The sequence below is a fragment of the Ammodytes marinus genome (genome assembly GCF_949987685.1).
Source record: "Ammodytes marinus genome assembly, chromosome: 9".
Classification (NCBI taxonomy): Eukaryota; Metazoa; Chordata; class Actinopteri; order Uranoscopiformes; family Ammodytidae; genus Ammodytes; species Ammodytes marinus.
Genome location: NC_137213.1, coordinates 14,517,166 through 14,536,769, shown reverse-complemented (window position 1 = coordinate 14,536,769; position 19,604 = coordinate 14,517,166). Strand labels below are relative to the sequence as shown.

At 39.2% G+C, this 19,604-nt stretch overlaps 1 protein-coding gene across 2 annotated transcripts; it reads right to left on the bottom strand.

The window, feature by feature from the left end:
• Positions 1 to 342: 342 nt before the first annotated feature.
• rb1cc1 (RB1-inducible coiled-coil 1) lies at positions 343 to 14,891 on the bottom strand. 2 transcript variants are annotated; one of them, XM_080034594.1, is made up of 23 exons: positions 14,580 to 14,891; positions 13,621 to 13,754; positions 13,401 to 13,527; positions 13,130 to 13,300; positions 12,739 to 12,941; positions 12,008 to 12,443; positions 11,750 to 11,920; positions 11,477 to 11,661; positions 11,182 to 11,368; positions 9,961 to 10,042; positions 9,785 to 9,849; positions 9,568 to 9,671; positions 9,206 to 9,332; positions 7,047 to 8,980; positions 6,580 to 6,766; positions 5,695 to 5,803; positions 5,147 to 5,447; positions 2,780 to 2,831; positions 2,631 to 2,678; positions 2,131 to 2,189; positions 1,803 to 1,930; positions 1,488 to 1,558; positions 343 to 1,237 (listed from the first exon to the last, which is right to left on the bottom strand). In XM_080034594.1, exons 2-23 carry the CDS (start codon positions 13,689 to 13,691, stop codon positions 1,160 to 1,162), a joined length of 4,896 nt encoding a protein of 1,631 aa, XP_079890720.1. In that variant the 5' UTR covers positions 13,692 to 13,754; positions 14,580 to 14,891; the 3' UTR covers positions 343 to 1,159. The 2 variants fall into 2 exon arrangements, with proteins under 2 accessions (XP_079890720.1, XP_079890721.1); XM_080034595.1 differs by lacking the exon at positions 2,631 to 2,678.
• Between the last annotated feature and the right edge of the window lie 4,713 nt (positions 14,892 to 19,604).

Below are 19,604 nucleotides of genomic sequence, written 5' to 3'. Positions count from 1 at the left end.
AAATCCCCCAGATATTTTTAAAAGCTTCCTTAAAATGCTGTTAACTATATATATTTCCTCAAAGTCCCTAATGTTTATTTTTTTCCCATAACAAGCTATATGATTTTCTCGTTAGTTGATACAGAAATCTCTGCAGAAAAGCTAGTTATGGTGAAAATTAGCAATTGTCAATTGGTGTAGTGAATTAGTTTTTGTCCATTAAGCAGAAAATGTTTAACCGCCTGATGAACATGATACGGGTTTCATAGCATCATATACATTCTTTGGCATCGTGTGAAATTCCCTGATGTGGAAGAAGAATAACTGGCCATTAATAAAAAACAGCAGAATGTGTTTGGGATCAATCCTTTATTGTTTCAAAACTCTATCTTTTACAATACAGTCATTTATTGTTACATGTGTGATTCTATGGGTAATGTACAATGTCCTCTGATAATGAAACACAGTCACAAAGTATTCCTTTCTACATATCAATATTCTATGATAATGAGAAGTTTGTGCTGATATATTTACTTAGTTCTGACAGCTCAATTAACTTCCCTTTTCAAATCAACAAAAGCATCGGTTTTTTGAAAGTGCATTTCAAGGATTGCAAGGATGACTGTTTTCCATCAGTCAGCCATAATGTACATTTCAGTATTGACAGAGGGCCACACTGCTTTGTGAGTAACAAACAGCATTAACTACATTTCCAACTACAACATTTATCTGGATAAGTAAATGAAAGAAAATATATCAATATGCATGCCATGAACATTCCTCCATAAACATTTATAATAAATGTATATATTTTTTTAATTATGTTGATAATGACACAGTATTTTCCACAAAAGGACAAATGCTGATAATGAGAACTAATATTTAACATCCAAATTTTGTTCAATTTTACACACAGGTCAAATGGCATAATGCCACGGTGTTTAGGGCCTTGCCCTAATAAAGTTAATAGCATTTGGTCCACAATAACAAATCTGGGTTTAAAAGAAAACAAAAATGTCATAGCAGGTGGGATTTTGAACTGAAACTGAAAATAGCATGATGTTGATGTTAATTTGTTCCGTTTTTAAGGTATTTGATTTTCAAGTTATGAATTATGATGTGAAGTTTCTGTTCAAAAATTAAGCAATATAAATATACATTTTAGCTCATTACTTGGCTATTATACTTTTCTGTTCCATGGAACAGCTTTCACTCTGTAGAACTTGGTTCCTAAAGGAACCTTGAACCTGTTCTGGGCCTGGTGAAGAAAAAGAGACAAGGAAAGAAATCTTTGTCAGACAAAAGAAGATTGAAACCATACATACCCTAACATAATATTACTAACTCTGACATGAATCAAGACAACACATACAAAACGAATGCAGTCCCCAGTGTGGAAATGACCATAAAAAAAAAAAATATCGAGGACCGCACTTCATTATGGTTTTTAAATATTAATTAAAAACAATAATTAAAAAACACTTCAGAACCTTTGCTGAATACATTACCTTTTTTGCCTGGCAATATTCCTTTTCCATCACCTTTCCAAGTACCCATGGCCGTCTTGAAGTCCCTGATGCTGAATGATAAAATACATTCAAAAAAAAAAAATACTCTAACAGTAAACCACAAATAAATGCTATCATAATTCTAGCAAAAAAAAGTAAATGCAGCATGCAGTATCATTGTTATAAATCCATACATGCCTGACATATGAAATCTAATAAACAACCTGATACACATTTATTTAATTAGTAAATTAAATACAGAATGTCACTACTACAGTTCTCAACATGTTTGCAAAAGTTCTGGGCAAGGCTGACCTGGTTTGAGGTCCAGTGCAGTGAGGGACTCTGAGTGCAGGAAGTAGAGGGTGGGACCAACTGTGAACAGCACGTAGTTGTCATGCCTTTCATCCAGGATGATTAGGACCAAATCGCCCACCTGGAAACTGAAGCAGCAAAAGATGGACAGAGATAAAGGGATGATGACACAGAGTTCTGCAAAATGTTAACAAAAATGACAAAACATTGATGGTAATTATAAAATAATGTCTATAATTATAGCGCGTGTAATGGTGGTCAGAGTTTTAACAAAACAAAACATCAGCGAGAGTATGTTGAAGCCATTTGTCTTTTTTTCCCCACTTACTCTCTGATGGCGATTTTGTCTGAACTCCGTGAAGACACAGACGACATGCTTTGAGACATCTACAAAGAAAAGGATTAGGAGCACGTTATACATGTTACTCTGAAGGGTTACCAAAACTGGCTATATTGGTTACAGATGACTTCAAATGTTTGCCTTATTTGCTTTGGCAAGAAATAGGTTTTGTACTTAGTTTTAGCACTTTACCCTTTAAAGCATTAGACTCTAATCTAATTGTTGTTTCATCATCCTCTGTATATTAATCATCTGAGCTAAATTTACAACAAACCTTCAAACCACAGAAGTGTAAAATAGTTTATAACGATATATTATGTTGTTTTACTCAAATGTATTCCTCTACGTATTCCAATGATGTTCTTCCTAAAAATAAATTTTTCCTCACTGAGCTCTTTGGCAACCTGTGTCAGGATTTTACTCTTTGATGCTACTGCCACCTAGTGGAGGAGGTGTTACATAGCCCACACAGAAAATAAATAACTGACCAGTCTTTGACTGAGGCGCTTGTTTTCCTCTTCCTTCATGTGTAAAGTCTGAAACATACATTAGATTGATTAAACAGATAGAGACAACCTGAAACATTAGCATTGTGTTCTGTAAAATGTAACCCAATTGATAAAGTGCCTCTACTTACCCTTTCAAGTAAGAGTATCCGCTGTTTCTCCTCTGACATCAGGACGTTATCACTATAAGAAAGAAAACATCAGATTTTTTTGCTAAATGTTCTCCAAAGAATGGCAGCAAAACGTGTCGCATTATGTAGAAAATGAAAATTGATTAAAATATAAATTGTCTTTCATTGTTAGTAACTACTCTTACTCTTAATATAAGTAAATGGAAAAACTTACACTGTCTGATCCTAGCCTGCCTTCCTTCCACTGTCAAATGTCCTTCCTGTCCATCCATATTTGGCTATTTTATACAGTGGTCTTTTGAAATCCTTCTTCAATAACGCAAAATACCTCCTACAAAATCCATGTCATCATAACAAAAGGCTCTATGCTCTAAAAAAATGCAATAACTTTCCAATGTCTGTTATGTGTATACTGTTATACAAATATATATACTGTATATGTTGATATAAAGGCCAGTTTTTTTAAAAGGTAGTTTTCGTATCTCAATAAGGGGTAATATATTGGACATGTTAATGTGTAAATTAGTTTCCGTTTCTTCTTACCAAATAAAATCTACTCGTGAAAGCAACAGTGTTGGGAGGCAGAAAAAATATTTTTAACGTTTGAATGAACAAAGTATCTATATCATCATCTTTTCATATTAGTTTTTTTCGCTGCTCGCAGGTCAAGCAAAATTAAAGATAAGAGCTTGGCAGTGTAGAATTACGAGGAAACTACACTGAAGATGAAAAATTATTCTGTAATTCAGTTGCATTCACCTTTAATTGTACAAGTAATACAATAAGTTTAAACTCACTACAGTCACCTAATTATTGTCATCTTCCCTCAGTATCCTCACCTTGTTAACAACTAGTTGCCTTTTCTGTTGTCTGACTCAGAAATGCATTTCTGCTCATTAAACCTCATTTAATCACTACACACACAGTATATACGTCACTAAAGGGTTGTGCAATGTGCATGTACTGTATATGACAATCAAATGGAACCAGGTTAGGGTGTGCGCTCGTGGTGTAGTGGTTGGAGTGCCCCCCAATAGAGACTCAGTCCCCAGAAGCAGCAGACCACGGGGTTCGAATCCGGCCCGTGGTCGTTGTCTGCATATCATTCCCCTCCCAGCCCCATTTAATCTATGTCTAATGAAAATCATAAAATGCGAAAAAATAATAAAAAAAGGAACCAGGTAAGTATTGAAGTCAGAGCAGAAAGACGCTTCTTTCAGTTTATTGTCAAAACACTACGTCCTAAATTATTTAATTTTTGGCTTCAGCAGTACCTATCACACACGATTTCCTATATATTATTCAGTACTTGTCAAAACTCAAAGGTGTGGAATACATGTCACCACAGGCCTCAATCAAGTCAATACAAGGCATGTTCATGTGTTGCCCAAACCTGATTTCTTCCCAATAACCTACTTTCTTGTGTGCATGTAACCACACGTGTGAACAAATATCAGATGACATCACAATCACCACAATAAAAACAGTTTTATTCTACTGTTTGTGTGATTTGATGTGAGTCTAATGCCTCGTTTCCACCGAGTAGAGCGGGTCGGGCGGCTCAGAGCGGGACGGCTCGCTTTAAGGAATCTTTTAAGAACCCTACCCTCACAGGTAGGACGGGGTTTAGGCTGGACTGCGATAGCCGCTTCCAGAATATGAGTCAAACACTATCGGGCTGTGGAACAACTGTGGTCAAGCCAGCGGTCTCTCGTTTTTGCTTGGATAAACCAGCCGCTTCTTTATTTATTTCCCATGTTGTAAGCGTATTACGCCGGTAAATGCACAGAGTCGGCTCGGTGCAAGCCGACAGATACAGTAAAAGCGAACAGCGCTGGCTGCGGCAGCAACGTGACATTGTATCAGTGGGACGCAGTGTAGCCCACTGATTAATTAAATGACGAGGAAAAACACCTAAAAAAACAAAACAATGTGCGGTCACATTTTTCGCCAACACACAAGACTCTCTTCATTCTTGCCGAGGTGACTACACATGGCGGAAATTATTATTTCGATCAATCAACGGACGGCAGTGTGTAGCCCCACCTTTTTGGCACCCTTTAGGAGTCTGGTACCCGAATGGAGGAGTACAAAAATGGGAGTGGCTTAGAGCGGTTAGGCTCGCTTATATCCGTACCCTACCCAACTTTTGGCAAATGGAAAGCCAAAATAACCGGAACGAACTACTTCGACACGACCCACTCTACTTGGTGGAAACAAGGCATTATGTTCTATTTATGTTGTGTGCCTCAAACTGAAGGCAATTTTCTGTCACTATGTGAGAGACGATAACGCTTTTTATGAATTGAATCGAATACATCTCAAACTATCAAAAAGGACCATGTTTATTGGAAAGAAGACGCTTACTGGACTGTCACCATGCTGGCTTCCACCGCGGAGTCCACTTGTTCGTCATCTCGAATGGCTGCCACAGAGGGCAGTCTGTCGGTTTCGGTCATGGGCTCAGAGAAACAAGCCCCGGCGACGGGCAGGGCTCGAGCTGCTGCGGCCCCTGCTCCGGCTTCAAGCTCCTGAGCAGAGAGCTGGGGAGGAGTGAAGAAGGCAGAGGAGACCAGCGCCGTGCTGCGCAGGCGGTTCAGCTCCTCTTCCAAGTGTTTCTTCTCCTGCATGACACTAGCTCGGTCCTCTGAGAGCGTTTCTATCAGACCTGCAATTAGTTAGAAGATTCATAAGAAACACTGACAAGCCACAGCCAGGAAATCTACAACGACATGAAACCTCAGAGAACGGCAATTCTTAATATAGAGAGGGATAGCAAGGAAAAAGTGAATTGAGACCATTTATTAGGTGTAATATTAACAAGAATATATCATCTCTACACGATCTTGTTTTTTTGTTTGTTGTCATTAGACACAAAAATACACATTGTGATGAAGAATAAATACAACACTCACCTTTGTCCTTCTCCTGCTGTTGGGTTACACTATGCAGCTTCTCTGTGAGGTCATTGATGATCTGCTCCTTCTTCAGCTTCTCTCGGGTCAGAACTGTGTTGAAATTAGTCTAGAGAAACAAAAGAATAACCGTCACTGATTTTCACGGCCACTTTGGTCACACAAGATAATTTATACCAAAGCAAGTGATTTGAAAAAATGCCTTCTGATTGCTATATTCTTAAAATGCTGATCAGCTTGCAGCCATGGGGAGTAAGTCATATTGTTGATTGTTCTTTTAATAACATTTTTTTACAATCTGTTTGATTGTTTCATTACTGATCTTTCATTTTATCATATCGAGTAACAAAAGACAAAAATTAAATGTGATTATGAGTGCTCAACTGCTTTTTTTTTAAAACAGCAAGTAAAGCTTAATGAGCTTATATTTGCTTATCAGCTTAAACTATGAAGGGTGGTGCAACAGAACGGTCCGACATCTCCATAAGTGAGATTCAGAGAAATTCTTCTTATTAATAAGTGACAAAATAATAATACTAAACTTGAAAATAAGGCTCAATAGTAACCAATGAGCAATGTGTTGGGTATCCTTTGGTGTAAAGGGATTAGGCAAACCAAGATCAGCACAAATAAGAATGTGATGTGCCGAACAAAACAAATTGAGACGGATCGTTGATGTGCGAGGCTTAACTTGTCATTGATTACAGCTGGCTGAAAGTGACAAGTCTCAATAACTATTAAAAATGAAGCACACACTTCTGTATTGGATTGCACTATACTGTAAATCATCACTCTGTATAATGTTAACCAGGCAGTGCTTACCAAAACACTTTAAAAATCAGGCAATAGAACTTTTCCCAGCCATTGAAAGGCCCATACACAAACCTGCTGCTCTGCGATTAGTGATGTCTTGAGGTTCTGCATCTCCTCGTTCTTGGTTTTTTCCAGGAGCTCCATCTGAGACTGCAGCGAGGCCCTTTCCTGCTGTAGGCGCTCCTGTAGTGCAGAGTCAAGAGACAGAGGAGCTCCGGCATCGGCACGCCCCTCCGCATGCAGTGGCAAACCTAGATCACTGAAAAGGCACACAATAAACATCAATACTGAAAAAGGAATGACATAATCTGGACAAAAAAATACACAAAAATAAAAGTAATAGTCAGGGTCATTTTCAATTAGTGGTAGTTCACTTATCTAGAACCAGATTTTCTTTCAGTGTGTTTCAAATTTCAATTCTATGAAGAGGACATTTGTTTATCAGATGTTTACTACCGTCAGGTTAGGTGTCTCTCAAAGCGTAAACTGAAGCTGGGTTTCTCTATGTGGTGTTTCTGAAATTGTGACCCAACATTTACCTTCTTGAAGATCTTGTCTCCCGAAGCTCACTCTCAAGACATCTAACTTTGTCCAACAGTCTCGTCTCCATTTCCTCCTTCTGCTGCTCTAACTCTTTAAAGGCGTCTGGTGATGATGCAGCCTTTGAGGCCTCTTCTTTCTCTAAATCTATCCGAACTGCTCGTCTCTCCTGCTCTAGTGTTTTGGAGAGAAGGTCATTCTCGGCCTGCAAATCGCAGATAGCAGTCCTCAACTCTTGCTCAAGTTCTTGGAAACTGCTGGACTTTTTCTCTGCGTCATCTCTTTGAGCAGCCACTTGCTGGTCTAATTCCTGCTTGAGAGACTGTTGCTTCTCGGTGTGGTTCCTCTCAGCGTCCTGGCCTTGCTGCTGTAGGGAGGAGAGCTCGGTGCGCAACAAAATAATCTCTTCCTCGTGTCTGTCCACCAGCTCTGAGATGCAGTGGTCCTTCTCGATCCTCATGAGCGACCTCAGCTCTGCTAGGTCCACTTCGTACTCTTCATTCTTCATCTGGAGATGTTTGTTTACACCTGCTAGCTCTTCACTGAGGAGCTTGGTTTCAGCCTCTACCTGGGCTTTCACAGCCTCAGCCTGCTGCATCTTGGCCTCCTCAAACAAGCGGCTCACCTCCTCTGTCTCCGACTCTTTGAGGGCCAGCTCCACCTCCACTTTGCAGCGGAGTTCTGCGAGCTCAGTAACACGAGCCTCCAAGTCCTTCAATTGGTTGTCCTTGTCTCTGAGCGCAGTGGTATGCTGATCAACGGCCTCACTTAACTTTGCATCCTTAACATTAGCCAGATGATCCAGAGCCCCTTGGTTGTCCTTGGTGAGGCTCTTCAGATCTGCCTTGTGTTCCTGCCTCAATCTGTCCTCAAGCTCTTTCAAATGGGTCTGCTCAGCAACCTCCAACTCCTGCCGGATCTTCTGCTGGCTACGTTCAATCTCAAAGTGCAGGTTCTCTAGCTGGCTGCTCAGAGAGTCTCTTGAAGTGGAGAGTGTTTTCACCTCTTCGGCTTTATCACTGATCGTCTGCTCCAGGTTTCTAATCTTGTCCGTCTGGTTGGTCTCCGTATCGACCCATCGCTCTCTCTCACTCTCCAGCTGAGTTAGTTCTTTCTCTTTGCGCTCCATGAGCCCCTCCAGCTCCAGCATGGCGCGCTGGACATCTCTGACAATATTCTGGTTGACTTGGTTTTCCTCTGTCAGAGAATGGACCTGCTTCTCAAGCTCTTGCCGAAGAGAGAGAAGCTCACTTTGATGCTGCTCCTTCAGTTCCAGTTGGTGGGTCTGGCAGATGTTGTTCACGATGTTGCGTACCTCTGTGGTCATGCTCCTCAAGATAAACCCAAAGTCGTGTTGTTCTTTTAACACCAGGCCTCTTAAGACATAGAGGTCGTCCTTAACACTTCTCAAGTGAGAATGGGACTCCTCCGCAGCCGACCGGTACTTGTCGATAACGTGTTTGAGGACGTCGATCCTGGAGTTCTCCCGCTCTAGTGTTGTGGTGTCCTGCATGCGCTTGTTGTCAATGGCATTGATGACAGAAGAGTACAGCGACTCCACCATCATTTCGGGGCTAATAGGGTCACTGATGGGGTTAGGAGAGGCCAAGTTCTCTTCAATCACAAACTCGTTAACAGCAGACATGAAGTCCGATTCGGGACTCTCCAAGTCGAGAGAGCCCTGCTGCAGGAGTGGATCCATGTTCGGATGGCCAATGGTTTCAAAGTCAAATGTTTGTGCGTCTATGCTGTCCGGGGATAAGTCTTCCAGAGGTGCCGGGACCGGGACAATTAGGGGCTGTCCGCTGGCTCCCTGAAGACTAAGAGAGGGAGGGGTTTTGGAGGACATGGAGGTCGTGGTCCCAGCTATGCTCTCAGACTGTGGGGTCAATAAGGTTGATCTCCGACCGCTCTGACTATAGGTATAGGATGACTGCAAAGGACAGAAGAGACCAAGGGAGAGGGAACAAAAGGAAATACTTAATACATAAAGAAAAGTGGCAGAATCAAATTATCTACACAAAACATTTTAGATTTCACACAGCGTAGAAGAACACTGTATATGAACCATCATTTAATTGAACCATAACCAGCCATATTGATATTTCTACTTACTATATAACAGCAATAAAAAGGTAGTTAATGAATCTGTCATTACCCTTTGTTCATTGAGCAGGTCAGTAATAGTTTGAGACATCTCATCCACACTCTGCGCAGCTTGAACCAGCTGGTGAAGTGTGTCTACGTGGCGATTTAAGTGCTCAAAGTTGCACATTGTGGGAACCCTGCAAGAAAAGGAAATAAGAATTAACAGGAAGGACAGCATGTTCAACACTACAATATTTTTATATGTAGAACATGAACATAAAATGACTCAAACTAAATAATTTCATTTAGACATAGACAAAAACTTAAGTTTATGTTTTTAAGAGCCATATGTAAGGACAATTCTGGTGGTGTTACATATATAACAAGGTTTTACTATTAACCATTTCAGTAACTGAGGGCAGTGAGACTCACATAAGGAAAGGCTGCACTTCTAAAGGACAGCAAGATTTCAAGTACTGCAGGTCGTCAACCGAGATGTCTGGAAGTTCATCGTCAAACCTTCTGGGCTTCCGTGTCTATAAGCAATGATAAACAGAGCAAATTAAAATACCACTTCGTAAATAATATACATGATAATACCAATTGGGAAGAATAGAAAATAATCAGTTAACAATAAATTCGAACTTACACAAAATGATGTGGGAGGCCATGAATCAAGTCCTCTAAACAAACGATTTCTGAGGAAAGACTTCCCTGAAAGGAAATATACAAAGATCAAGAATGTGTATCACTTCAAAAGGATACATTGTTATACACAGTGCAAACTCAAATGTCATCAGCTGAGAAGTCTCAAGAGAAACTTACTGAAGAGTTTCCCAAAGGATTCCCTTTTGAACTTCTCCGCCTCGTACAGAAGTTTCCCATCCTTCACAAGTGCATAAGCCCACTAAAAAAAGATCAATAGCAAAGATTTACCCAGAATAATAACACAAAATTGCATCCGACAAAGTCTATTTAGATTCGTTTTTGATGTTACAGAGGCACTATAAAAAGGCAATTTTCTATTAAATTAAATGCCTTAAATAAGGAGATTATCTTGTTTCATTCTAGTCGAAACTGTAGAATCAATGTCTTATTATGCTTTAACTCTAGAGAAAGGGGCCAGGCCCTCAGGAGCAAACTGTCTAAGACACTTTCACTCTGTTGAGAAGGGGGGAAAAAAGAGAAAGCTAAGAAAATGCAACACATCAGATCAATAAAAGGGAGGACAAATACGAGCAAAATGAATTACATTATCTGCATCCAAGTATTCTCTACTCTGCACTCGTAATGTTCATTTAGAAATAGTAAAACAAAGAGGAAGTCAGCAGTCTTTTAAAGCATAATACATGCGCAGGAGCACTTGGCAAAGACTTAATGAGTGGATAAAGCTTGAGACTTATTTTAAAGCAACTGGCCACCAAAAACACAACTCCTAAACCAGACAGTGTTAACCTCCTGGCCCTTCATGAGCCTGCTTAATAGGATATCCCACTTAAAACAGTTTGAACCGGACAGGTGCAGGACCACAACACCAATGACAGTAATACTGTAATTATCATGCAATCAGATTAAATACTGTCACAGTATTTAATCTGATTGCATGATAATTGTTGTAGCTGTCCTGTCTAACCCATGGTAGTGGTTAAGAATGTTTGTTCTTCTGTTCTTATATCTATTTTTTAGTATGTTTTTATTATTTAAGTATTTTGGGTTCATTTTAACATCTTGCCAAAGGACTGCAGTTGAAAATTAGACTGCTGTCTAACACTGGCACTTTTACAGAAATGTTGATTAATGTACAATGTCCTTTTTCAATAAATAAATAAATCGAATGAAACAAATTAAAGTGATGTATTTGCTTAAAAAAGTGCTTAATCACAGTCATAAAACAACTATTTAATAAGAGCTCAAAAATGTAGATTTTGTGTTCAGCGCAAAACACACCCGAGAGCTACAGAGTCATTGAGGCAATGGAGCTCACCTCTTTGTATCACTATGTCAATACAAGTGTATCAGTGTCAAATCATGGCATTAAGCACTGACCTCTCTGTAGTGGCGCATGAAGGTTTTTCTCCTGACGACTTCCACCACTGCCAAGCAGTACATCTGGGGAACAGAACTGAGGGCCTCCACCACCCTCACTCTTTCAATGAGCTCTGTCAGGAGTCGGAGCAGAGCCTGGAGCTTCTCGCCATCCTGATCTGCATGGAGCATCACGTAGCAGCACCATCTAATGCAAAAAAACAAGTTAGACTAAATTCAACAGGTCAAGCCAAAAGCCTGATGTATACAAAGTAAGGAGTAGATATCTTGGGAAAAAGAAGTTTTTCAGTTTTACTTTAGTCGAACTTGAAGGTTGTTGGCAAGTTCTTGTTTGGCAGTGGTGCACTTCTTCTTGATGTCCAACAGCTTCCTGTGGTTGTTCAGCATGATCATCAGCTGGTTGGTGTGACTCAGACATAAATCGGGCAAAACAGACGTATCCTTCAGGTTTTCAGCCCGCTTCTGATTGGCCAAAAATCCCTGCAAAAAACATGTATGAACAATTTTTAAAAATCATAAAATATTGAGCAAGTGATGTGATCTTTAAATTATCTCTTATTTGACATACCTGAGCAAGTTCCTTCTGCTCATTCACCAACTTCTTACAGCTTGCAATCATTTGGTCTAGAGCATACAACCTGTCCTCAAGCCCCTTGATGGCTTTCATGTTTTGATTATCTAGCTTGGCAATGGTGTCACGACAATCGGCCAGGAAGGGCTGGATAATGCGTGGGTCCAGCTGAAAAAAATAATAATAATTTCAGTAGACATTTTTTCTCCTCCAAAGTGTCCACTATTTTTACACATCTACACATATGTTACTCACCCTATTGATGGAGTCAAAGCATTTCCTCACAACCGATTCCACATCATTGGGTCTGTCTTGCACGTTGATCCAGTCTAATAGAGTGACATTGAAGGAGGACGGGTTGGCAAACTCTGGAGTGTCATCTTCATCATCGTCATCATCATCGTCTAAAAGTGCAGCCCTCAGCCCACCGCTGTCAGTCATCTCATGTGTCTCCCGGTCTCTAGGTGGCTCACATGTGGCTGTGCCCGAAGCGGAGAAGGAGGCCGATAACATGGAGGGTCTCTGTGCATCGGTTGCACAACGCACAGAGTCAGTGGATTTTTCTACTTCCGTCTCATCCGAATCCTTTCCTGGGGTTGAGCTGGACTTCTCCATGCTCTCTCTGTAACTGTGTCTCGTCAAACATTCCAGCAGAGGTATCCTCGCCATGACAGAAACTGATGTCCCTAACCTAGAATGAAACAAAATGTGCATTAAGACATCAAGTTCATAAAGCTCAGACATTTCCCTTTAGGCAAAAATATATTCCAACCTGCATTTATTGATTGTTTTTTTAAGTTATATACTTGAGCTAGGATTGTAATTAAATGAAATGTAATTAAATGACTTATAAAGAGTGACTACATAAGCAAAGGCCATACATATATACACATTACTATAATAACTATACATTACTTGAAGTTCAAAGTTATCGGAGATAAGATAAGCAAAGTACCAAATGTTGTGTTCTCTGTGCCGTCACTTACTTTGAAAGTTTCACCTTAATTTCCTCCAAGTCACGTTGATAAGTTATGTACGCAGTTTCAAATTTCATGAGCAACTTCTGATAAGACAGAGTACAGTCCTCCAGATTAGCCATAATAGCAGCCCAGCCTTGGTGTTGTAGGTGTTCATCGTGAACCAGGCGCTCACAGAAAGAGCTTAGTTTATTGGCAACTTCAAACATTTCCTAGGGAGGCAAAAATATAACAGTCAGGACAATTTAGGAGAATGCTAGTTCATGGATAAGTTACAATCTTTTATATTATATTGAGATTATTTTTTTTATCTCATGAATATAAAAAAGGCAACATCTTAAGCAAATTCTGAGGACAGAGATGCTAGAGAGAAAAAATAATTAATAAAAAGGTTAACTACCAGAGCAAGTTGTGTTCGGGAGGCAACAGTGTGAAAGACAGCTGGCATCAGTAGAGACTCCTCCACCTTCACCTGAATCTCACTCTCGATGGAGAAGGTGGTTTTGGGGATCGTTGGATCCCGGTCACACAAGATCATCTCTTTATTGAACAGGAATATGGGGTTGGTTTCCTAAGGATCAGCAGTAAGGCATCAGCAATCAGAGCATCAAATTTACAATCTATAAAGCATTAAATCAAATTTAAAGCACACTAACGATGTATAAACTTACAGTGCCAGCACTGTAGCTGCAGACACGTCTCTCTGCAGCCATACATTCCCCTCCATTGACAACAAGGACTTGATGTTGAATTGAAATCTTGTATTTGGCTTGGATGGCATGTTTAAGCTCCAGCACACTGAGACAAAGGGGGAATGTTATTTAGATCACGATAGGGAGGATGTACTCAACACTATTTCTGACTCATATTAGTAAAATGCCAGTTGCTTACGTTTGGACAGCAAGATCAGTGTCAAATGTCAATGTGCTGCCATTGTTGACCTGGAACACATACAACTTCATGTTGAATCTCCAAGAGTTCCTTCGCAATTGCCTATCTTGCTCATTTAGTCATTCAAGGCCACCCTGCAAAATAAACAACACAATTATGAACATATGAATGATGATGACAATCTTGTTTTTTTCCACCGTAAACATAAACATCAATGCCTCAAAGCTACTTGATTACTTCTGGGCTTCTGGCCTGGCCGTTGCACTTTTTTTAAAGTATACCAAATAATAATAGTAGCTGAGTCATCATGTGGTCGGTGACTTGCTCATCTGGCTACTGTCAAATGTTTACTATGTATGATGTCACCTTATGTATGATTGTCTTATGCAACACAAAGTCAAACTTTCAGGACTGCCTCAAGTAGATCTGAAGAGCAGCGAGCCAGAAGGCAAAAAAAGTTAAAGATATTACAAAGTAGAGTTTGCGCCAGCTAACTGGTCACTGTTATTAGCTTGACAGTGTATAAACATCTAACCAGCTGATTCACCATCAAACCAATGTGAATGTCGGTGTAGCTAATTGCCGTTACTAACTGTTTGCTTTCAGGGTTACCGAGTACAAATGTTGATGCCTGCTGTTTTTAAGACTGAGAACACTGTCACTCCACTGTTGCTATAAACCCCGAGGCCTCCGGTTAGTCATAGTTACAGTGCCAAACAAGGGGCCACCAGCAGCTGCTAGCATCTAGCTGGTCAATAATAACCCTCTGACTGCGCTAACTGGCTATTAGCTAACACAGCTGTCAGGCTAGCGCAGGATAGCTACTTCTAACGTCGATGAATATGACAAATGTAACGAGATTAGCCAACATAGCCAATATCACCTGGTTGAACGCATATCAGTATAAAAAAAGACACCCACCGCTGTTTTAATTAAATAAATGTTTTGGCAAGTCTTACCTCACTTTGCTCGCATCTGTCTGTTCTCTGCCTCCTCCTTCCCTGGGCGAGTTGGCTAGCAAACAGGCTAGCAACTGAGCTAGCTAGCTAACTTGTTTTAGCTTGGCATACATAGAGCTAGCTTAGCAAGCCACTTAGCTAACGTTAGATGGAAAAAACTAGACTAGAATAACTGACAGCCATAGTTAGTTGCACAGACTAACCACATCATTGTAGAATAAATGTCTTATTTGGCAAACTTCAGCCGAGATGGCGTAAAACAAGGACAAAACCACCAGCAGTGTATCTTAGGTAAGCTACGCTAGCAGCCTTTGGTAGCTCTGTCTGTTTTGTTGTTGTCATCTGCTGATGCGCGGTTAGTGAACGATCCACTCAACAGCGACACATCTGATGTAGGCTAGAACCACAACACAGTTATTTCGCAAGATAGGTTAATTTGCTGTTTTTATATATTTTTAAAAGTTAATTGTATTCTTTTGGCTGGCCTTAATTCCACTTGCAGTATGAAATTAAGAAATTCAGATAGTGTCAGAGTTAGATAGACGGATTATCTATCTATCTAACTCTGACACTATCATAGATAGATAGATAGATAGATAGATAGATAGATAGATAGATAGATAGATAGATAGATAGATAGATAGATAGATAGATAGATAGATAGATAGATAGATAGATAGATAGATAGATAGATAGATAGATAGATAGATAGATAGATAGATAGATAGATAGATAGATAATAGGCCCGCTTCAATTATCCCCCAATGGGAAAAAAATATATGATTGAAGTGAGACTACATGTTTTTATGCTTACAATTTTAATATTTATTTATTTTCGTTTGTGTTTCTTTCATGAGCTATAAGCCTACGGTAATTCTAAAGGAAATTAACAAATGTGTTGTAGCCTATGTCTCACTGTAAAGGGTCAAAAGAATCGGATCTTCCACCATCACGAATTTCCCCTCAATGTGTTCGTTCGTCAGTGTACTCCTCCAGGTGTATGCTGGGAAAATAACAGGAGGGAAAGAAATTCTATGGAGTGTTTTGCTGCAACATGAGAAGGGGTGTGGTTAATGTAGGCTGCAGTGTGTGAATGATCCCATTCTGCTGCAGAGAGGGGGTAGTGTTTGGGTGCTCACCAGCTCTAGTGCAGTTGTATTAAACTAAAACTTTTCATTGTCTCATATATTCTTTTTTTGGTAATTTTATTCGTTTTTTTAGAACACGATAGGCAATTAGGCCCTTCAGGGAATAAGACACACATTCAAAAGTGAGTAATCTGAGTAACAGAATAAGAGAAAGAGACAATCTAGATCTCAGACATCCAGCCAAACAAATGTCAATACCGTGTATGTGTTTTTTAAAAGTGTGCCTTTATTATGGCAGAGCACATTCAATGGGCATGGGCTGCTGTCGTTCATCCCATCTTTGCATTCCAACCTGAAAGAGCATTATACACATTTCTTACAAGTAACCTCAAAACACATCTCTTTAAAAGAGCATTTAGCTAAACTTTCTTTGAGGTTCCCCCTTTTTAAACACTTTGAGATTCTTGAATATAAAGTACATCATAAATAAAATGTATTATTATTATTATTATTATTATTATTATTATTATTATTAAGTAGAATAATAAATACATGCCTCTAAATTAACTCTGAAGGTCTCATAAAAAGTAAGCCCTGAAAAAAGTAAAATCATAAATATTATCACTCCCCAGTGTCTATATGTATGCTTAAATTAGTGTAGGCTGGTGGGAAATTTGAGGTCAGATCCTGTCCCAAAACTAATTTTTGTACATTACATCACGTGGTAAAATAGACCAGTATATCCCACGAGCTAGCTATTTAAAATGTTGCCTATTGGCACCATAAATGTCAATAATGAATAACCCTTTCAGTGACAGTTTGTGTCAGAACATTTTTCAAATAAAAATATAATTGGTACAGCCACTAGACAATCAACCTACATGATAATTTCTGTAACTGTTTTATTTGTTTAGTAATTGTAATATAGGTGAACTGACCCTTTAATCCTTTTCATGTTTTTGAGCCAAACTCTCCCCCTAGAGGTCACTGTATCCCAATAAATGGTTTCACTCAAACACAACTAATGGAAACAAATGGGTGTTTTCTTTGTCCTTCTCTCCTTATTTCCTCTCATGCCATCACATTTTGTATCACATCAGTCAAAAAAATTCTTGCAACAAAAAGTTTTAAATGTATTCTTTGTACACCAAATAAAGAAATATTGTTGTATTTAACTGAACTGTGCATGAAAAAGGATATTTCTTGGTTGTCAAAAAGTAATTCCATGACAGAAAACTGTGCAGTATGTTGTCCTGAAAGAGTGATAATATTCTTGTTTGACCCTGAGCCTTCTGTGGACTCTCTTTTAGACATCCAATAATAGAAATACCATAATTAAAAAGAAGCAATGCATAATTTCCTGTTGTCGGAAAAAAAACTAATAATTGTTCGGACCTATTAGCAAATAAATTAAATTAATTGGAATTGTGACAACATATCAAGATAAAAAAAAATTAAAAAATGTTTTGAGTTGTTATAGAGTGCACAGTGTACCCCGGTACCTAAACACAACACTTGGTTTACAATTACTTTATTGTCACACTTTCCCACATGCATTTGTCTGCTTTTACGCCCCAAGGCATTTACTGCCAGCTCATTCTTTTTGTATTAAGCGTGGCCCGTGTTGAGTTTTGAAACATCATTGAGGGCTAAGATGAAAGTCAGAGACTTAAATTAAAATCCACCCCAGAAAAAATATTTTCTAACACTAAACCACACTGCAGGAACAATTGGTCTCTTGTTCCCTGGTCTGCAAATCAAACATTGGTTTGGCCTTGGAAGTGAGCACACTCTATAACAAGTTTGTTTTTCTTTCTTAAAATAAACTCGATCAAAGTCAATTGCAAAAGGATGACCTTGTTTTATTGGAGTTTTGTTTACTGTGTTTGATATGGTTTAACAACTTGAACCTGAGCCATATAGAAAAAGAGTGAAGCGCTCACATGGCTGGCAAGGTCACTGGCCTGATCCAGGCACAGCTATCTATAATTCCTGAGAGGCCTGTGCTTGTGAAGGCCACTGGCCCTCTGTAGCACACCGGTTACATCCTTAGATGGTAGTTTAAACTTATGTGTCTGGATGGCATGCTAGAGTGCCTGAACATAAAAGAAGAATCAATAGAGACTAATTTCTTCCCTCTGCGCTTGTGAAGGGATGCTGTCTCCTGTGCATGCCCTAAAGAACAAATCTATTTTTGTCACTTACTAAGCTACCAGTTCCCTCTATTCTGTCACAACCTACTGTTTGAAAGGTGTATAATGTTGGCAATGTGTTTGTTATTTTAAACTCTCTCTGACCTCACTCACATATCAATAAAGGCTGTGTGAGAAACCACAGGAAGTCACGCACACAGCGACACAAAACAAATTCAGAGTTTTGTTTACCCATACTTCAATGTCCATGGGAGACTGCACTTCAGTTTGTGAATGACCACATTTAACAGAAGAAGATACATATATGAATATAAAAAGCGATGTGCTTCTTTTTTTGCCTTCTGTTAAACTGTCGTTCAAAAAAAAGAGAAAGTCTGAACGCTGGTACTCTGTGTTCCGTAAAACAGAACTCATTTTGCATTACATGTATCCAGTTATGAATTACGTATTGAGCTTCAACATGAGCACACGAGCTGCTCCTGGCAAATTACTTGGGGTTATTCCATGCCTTGGCTCTTCTTAACTTTGTTAGTCTTTAACTGGTAGTCTCAAGTCTCTGGAGACGAAGATGAATTGTCAAGAAGAGACCTTTTGTTCCAGAAAGCATACGTTTAACAAGATAAGATTGAAACTAACGCAAACAGGAAACTCAACTCATAACGAATTATATGAAAAGTAAGTGAAATATACTGTATATTAAACAGTGTGTCATTGTGTGCACAACTCAGCCTATTCACTTAACATACATGTGACTGGGCCTTCACAGTCAAACTTAACCACACAGTTATATGGAATTTTATTATTACATTTTTCGGTCAGCTGGCATGATATCACTGAATGTTCTGTTTTAGCTGGGTAAAAAAAGAAGGTTAATAAGATAATAAAGGGTAAGTTTGAAATATTTCTAGTCTTGACCGCATTCTTTGAGTGGTGATGGCTCTTCCTTTGAGTCCATCTTGCAGTTGGCGATTATGTGCATTAATAAAACTAAGCGAATATTATATGATCCATGATAATTCAATTGCATTTCCTTCGATGTGTTTGTGTATGTGCTACATTTCTGGAAGAAGTTTTTTTTGTTTCCAGGGGGTCATCTGTGGGTTAATGGATAAATATGCAATCATTTGAGAGTGGCTTGTCTTCAGTGAAGCCACTATTGCGATCAAGTGCAGGATACACTCCGGAGTCATAGTGAGGCCCTTGTGAAGAGGTTAGGGCAGGAGTCAGTTCCAAGATGTGCATTTAGTCCTCTGCAAGTTGAAAATGAGAATCAATAATTCAGACAGGTTTTTCATTGACATTTTCTCTGTTTGTGTTAATGAAACTCTGCTGTTTTTGCATTCATGATGGCAGCACTCAGAGCTCTCGCAGATCATTGGGAGCAGCAAGTCACCAAATGAGTCAGTTAGGAGTAATATTGCTGAACTTGCTGATGACATAGTGCAGTTCTGTGAGGGAAAAAAAGCCTAAAAAATTATTGGACTAATTTCAGATAATGACATTGGATGAAGTCTTCAACACAAAGTTTTCACTCTTCTTCTTTCTGTTAATGTCTTATCTCCATAATGCTGTGAGAAATGGCTTGGATTACATGACAGTGACTCTAAGTGCCATGTTGTGTACTGTGGTTAGGCTACTGTTACAACATAGTTTGCCGTGGTGGAAGAAATACTCTGTTACAAGTAAAAGTCCTGCATTTAAAATTGAATCAAGCACACAAACAAAGGTATCATCATCATAATAAACCTGAACTACCAAAAGTGAACATACTAATTATGCAGAAT

What these genes read in the sequence shown, in the direction of transcription:
- rb1cc1 (XM_080034594.1), bottom strand. Translation starts at nt 13,691, where the DNA reads ATGAAGTTGTATGTGTTCCAGGTCAACAATGGCAGCACATTGACATTT. An exon ending in AGCAGAAGGAACTTGCTCAG is followed by an intron (nt 11,662 to 11,749) that starts GTATGTCAAATA and finishes TGTTTTTTGCAG; the next exon opens with GGATTTTTGGCCAATCAGAA. An exon ending in GACAAAATCGCCATCAGAGA is followed by an intron (nt 1,931 to 2,130) that starts GTAAGTGGGGAA and finishes TTGCTGCTTCAG; the next exon opens with TTTCCAGGTGGGCGATTTGG.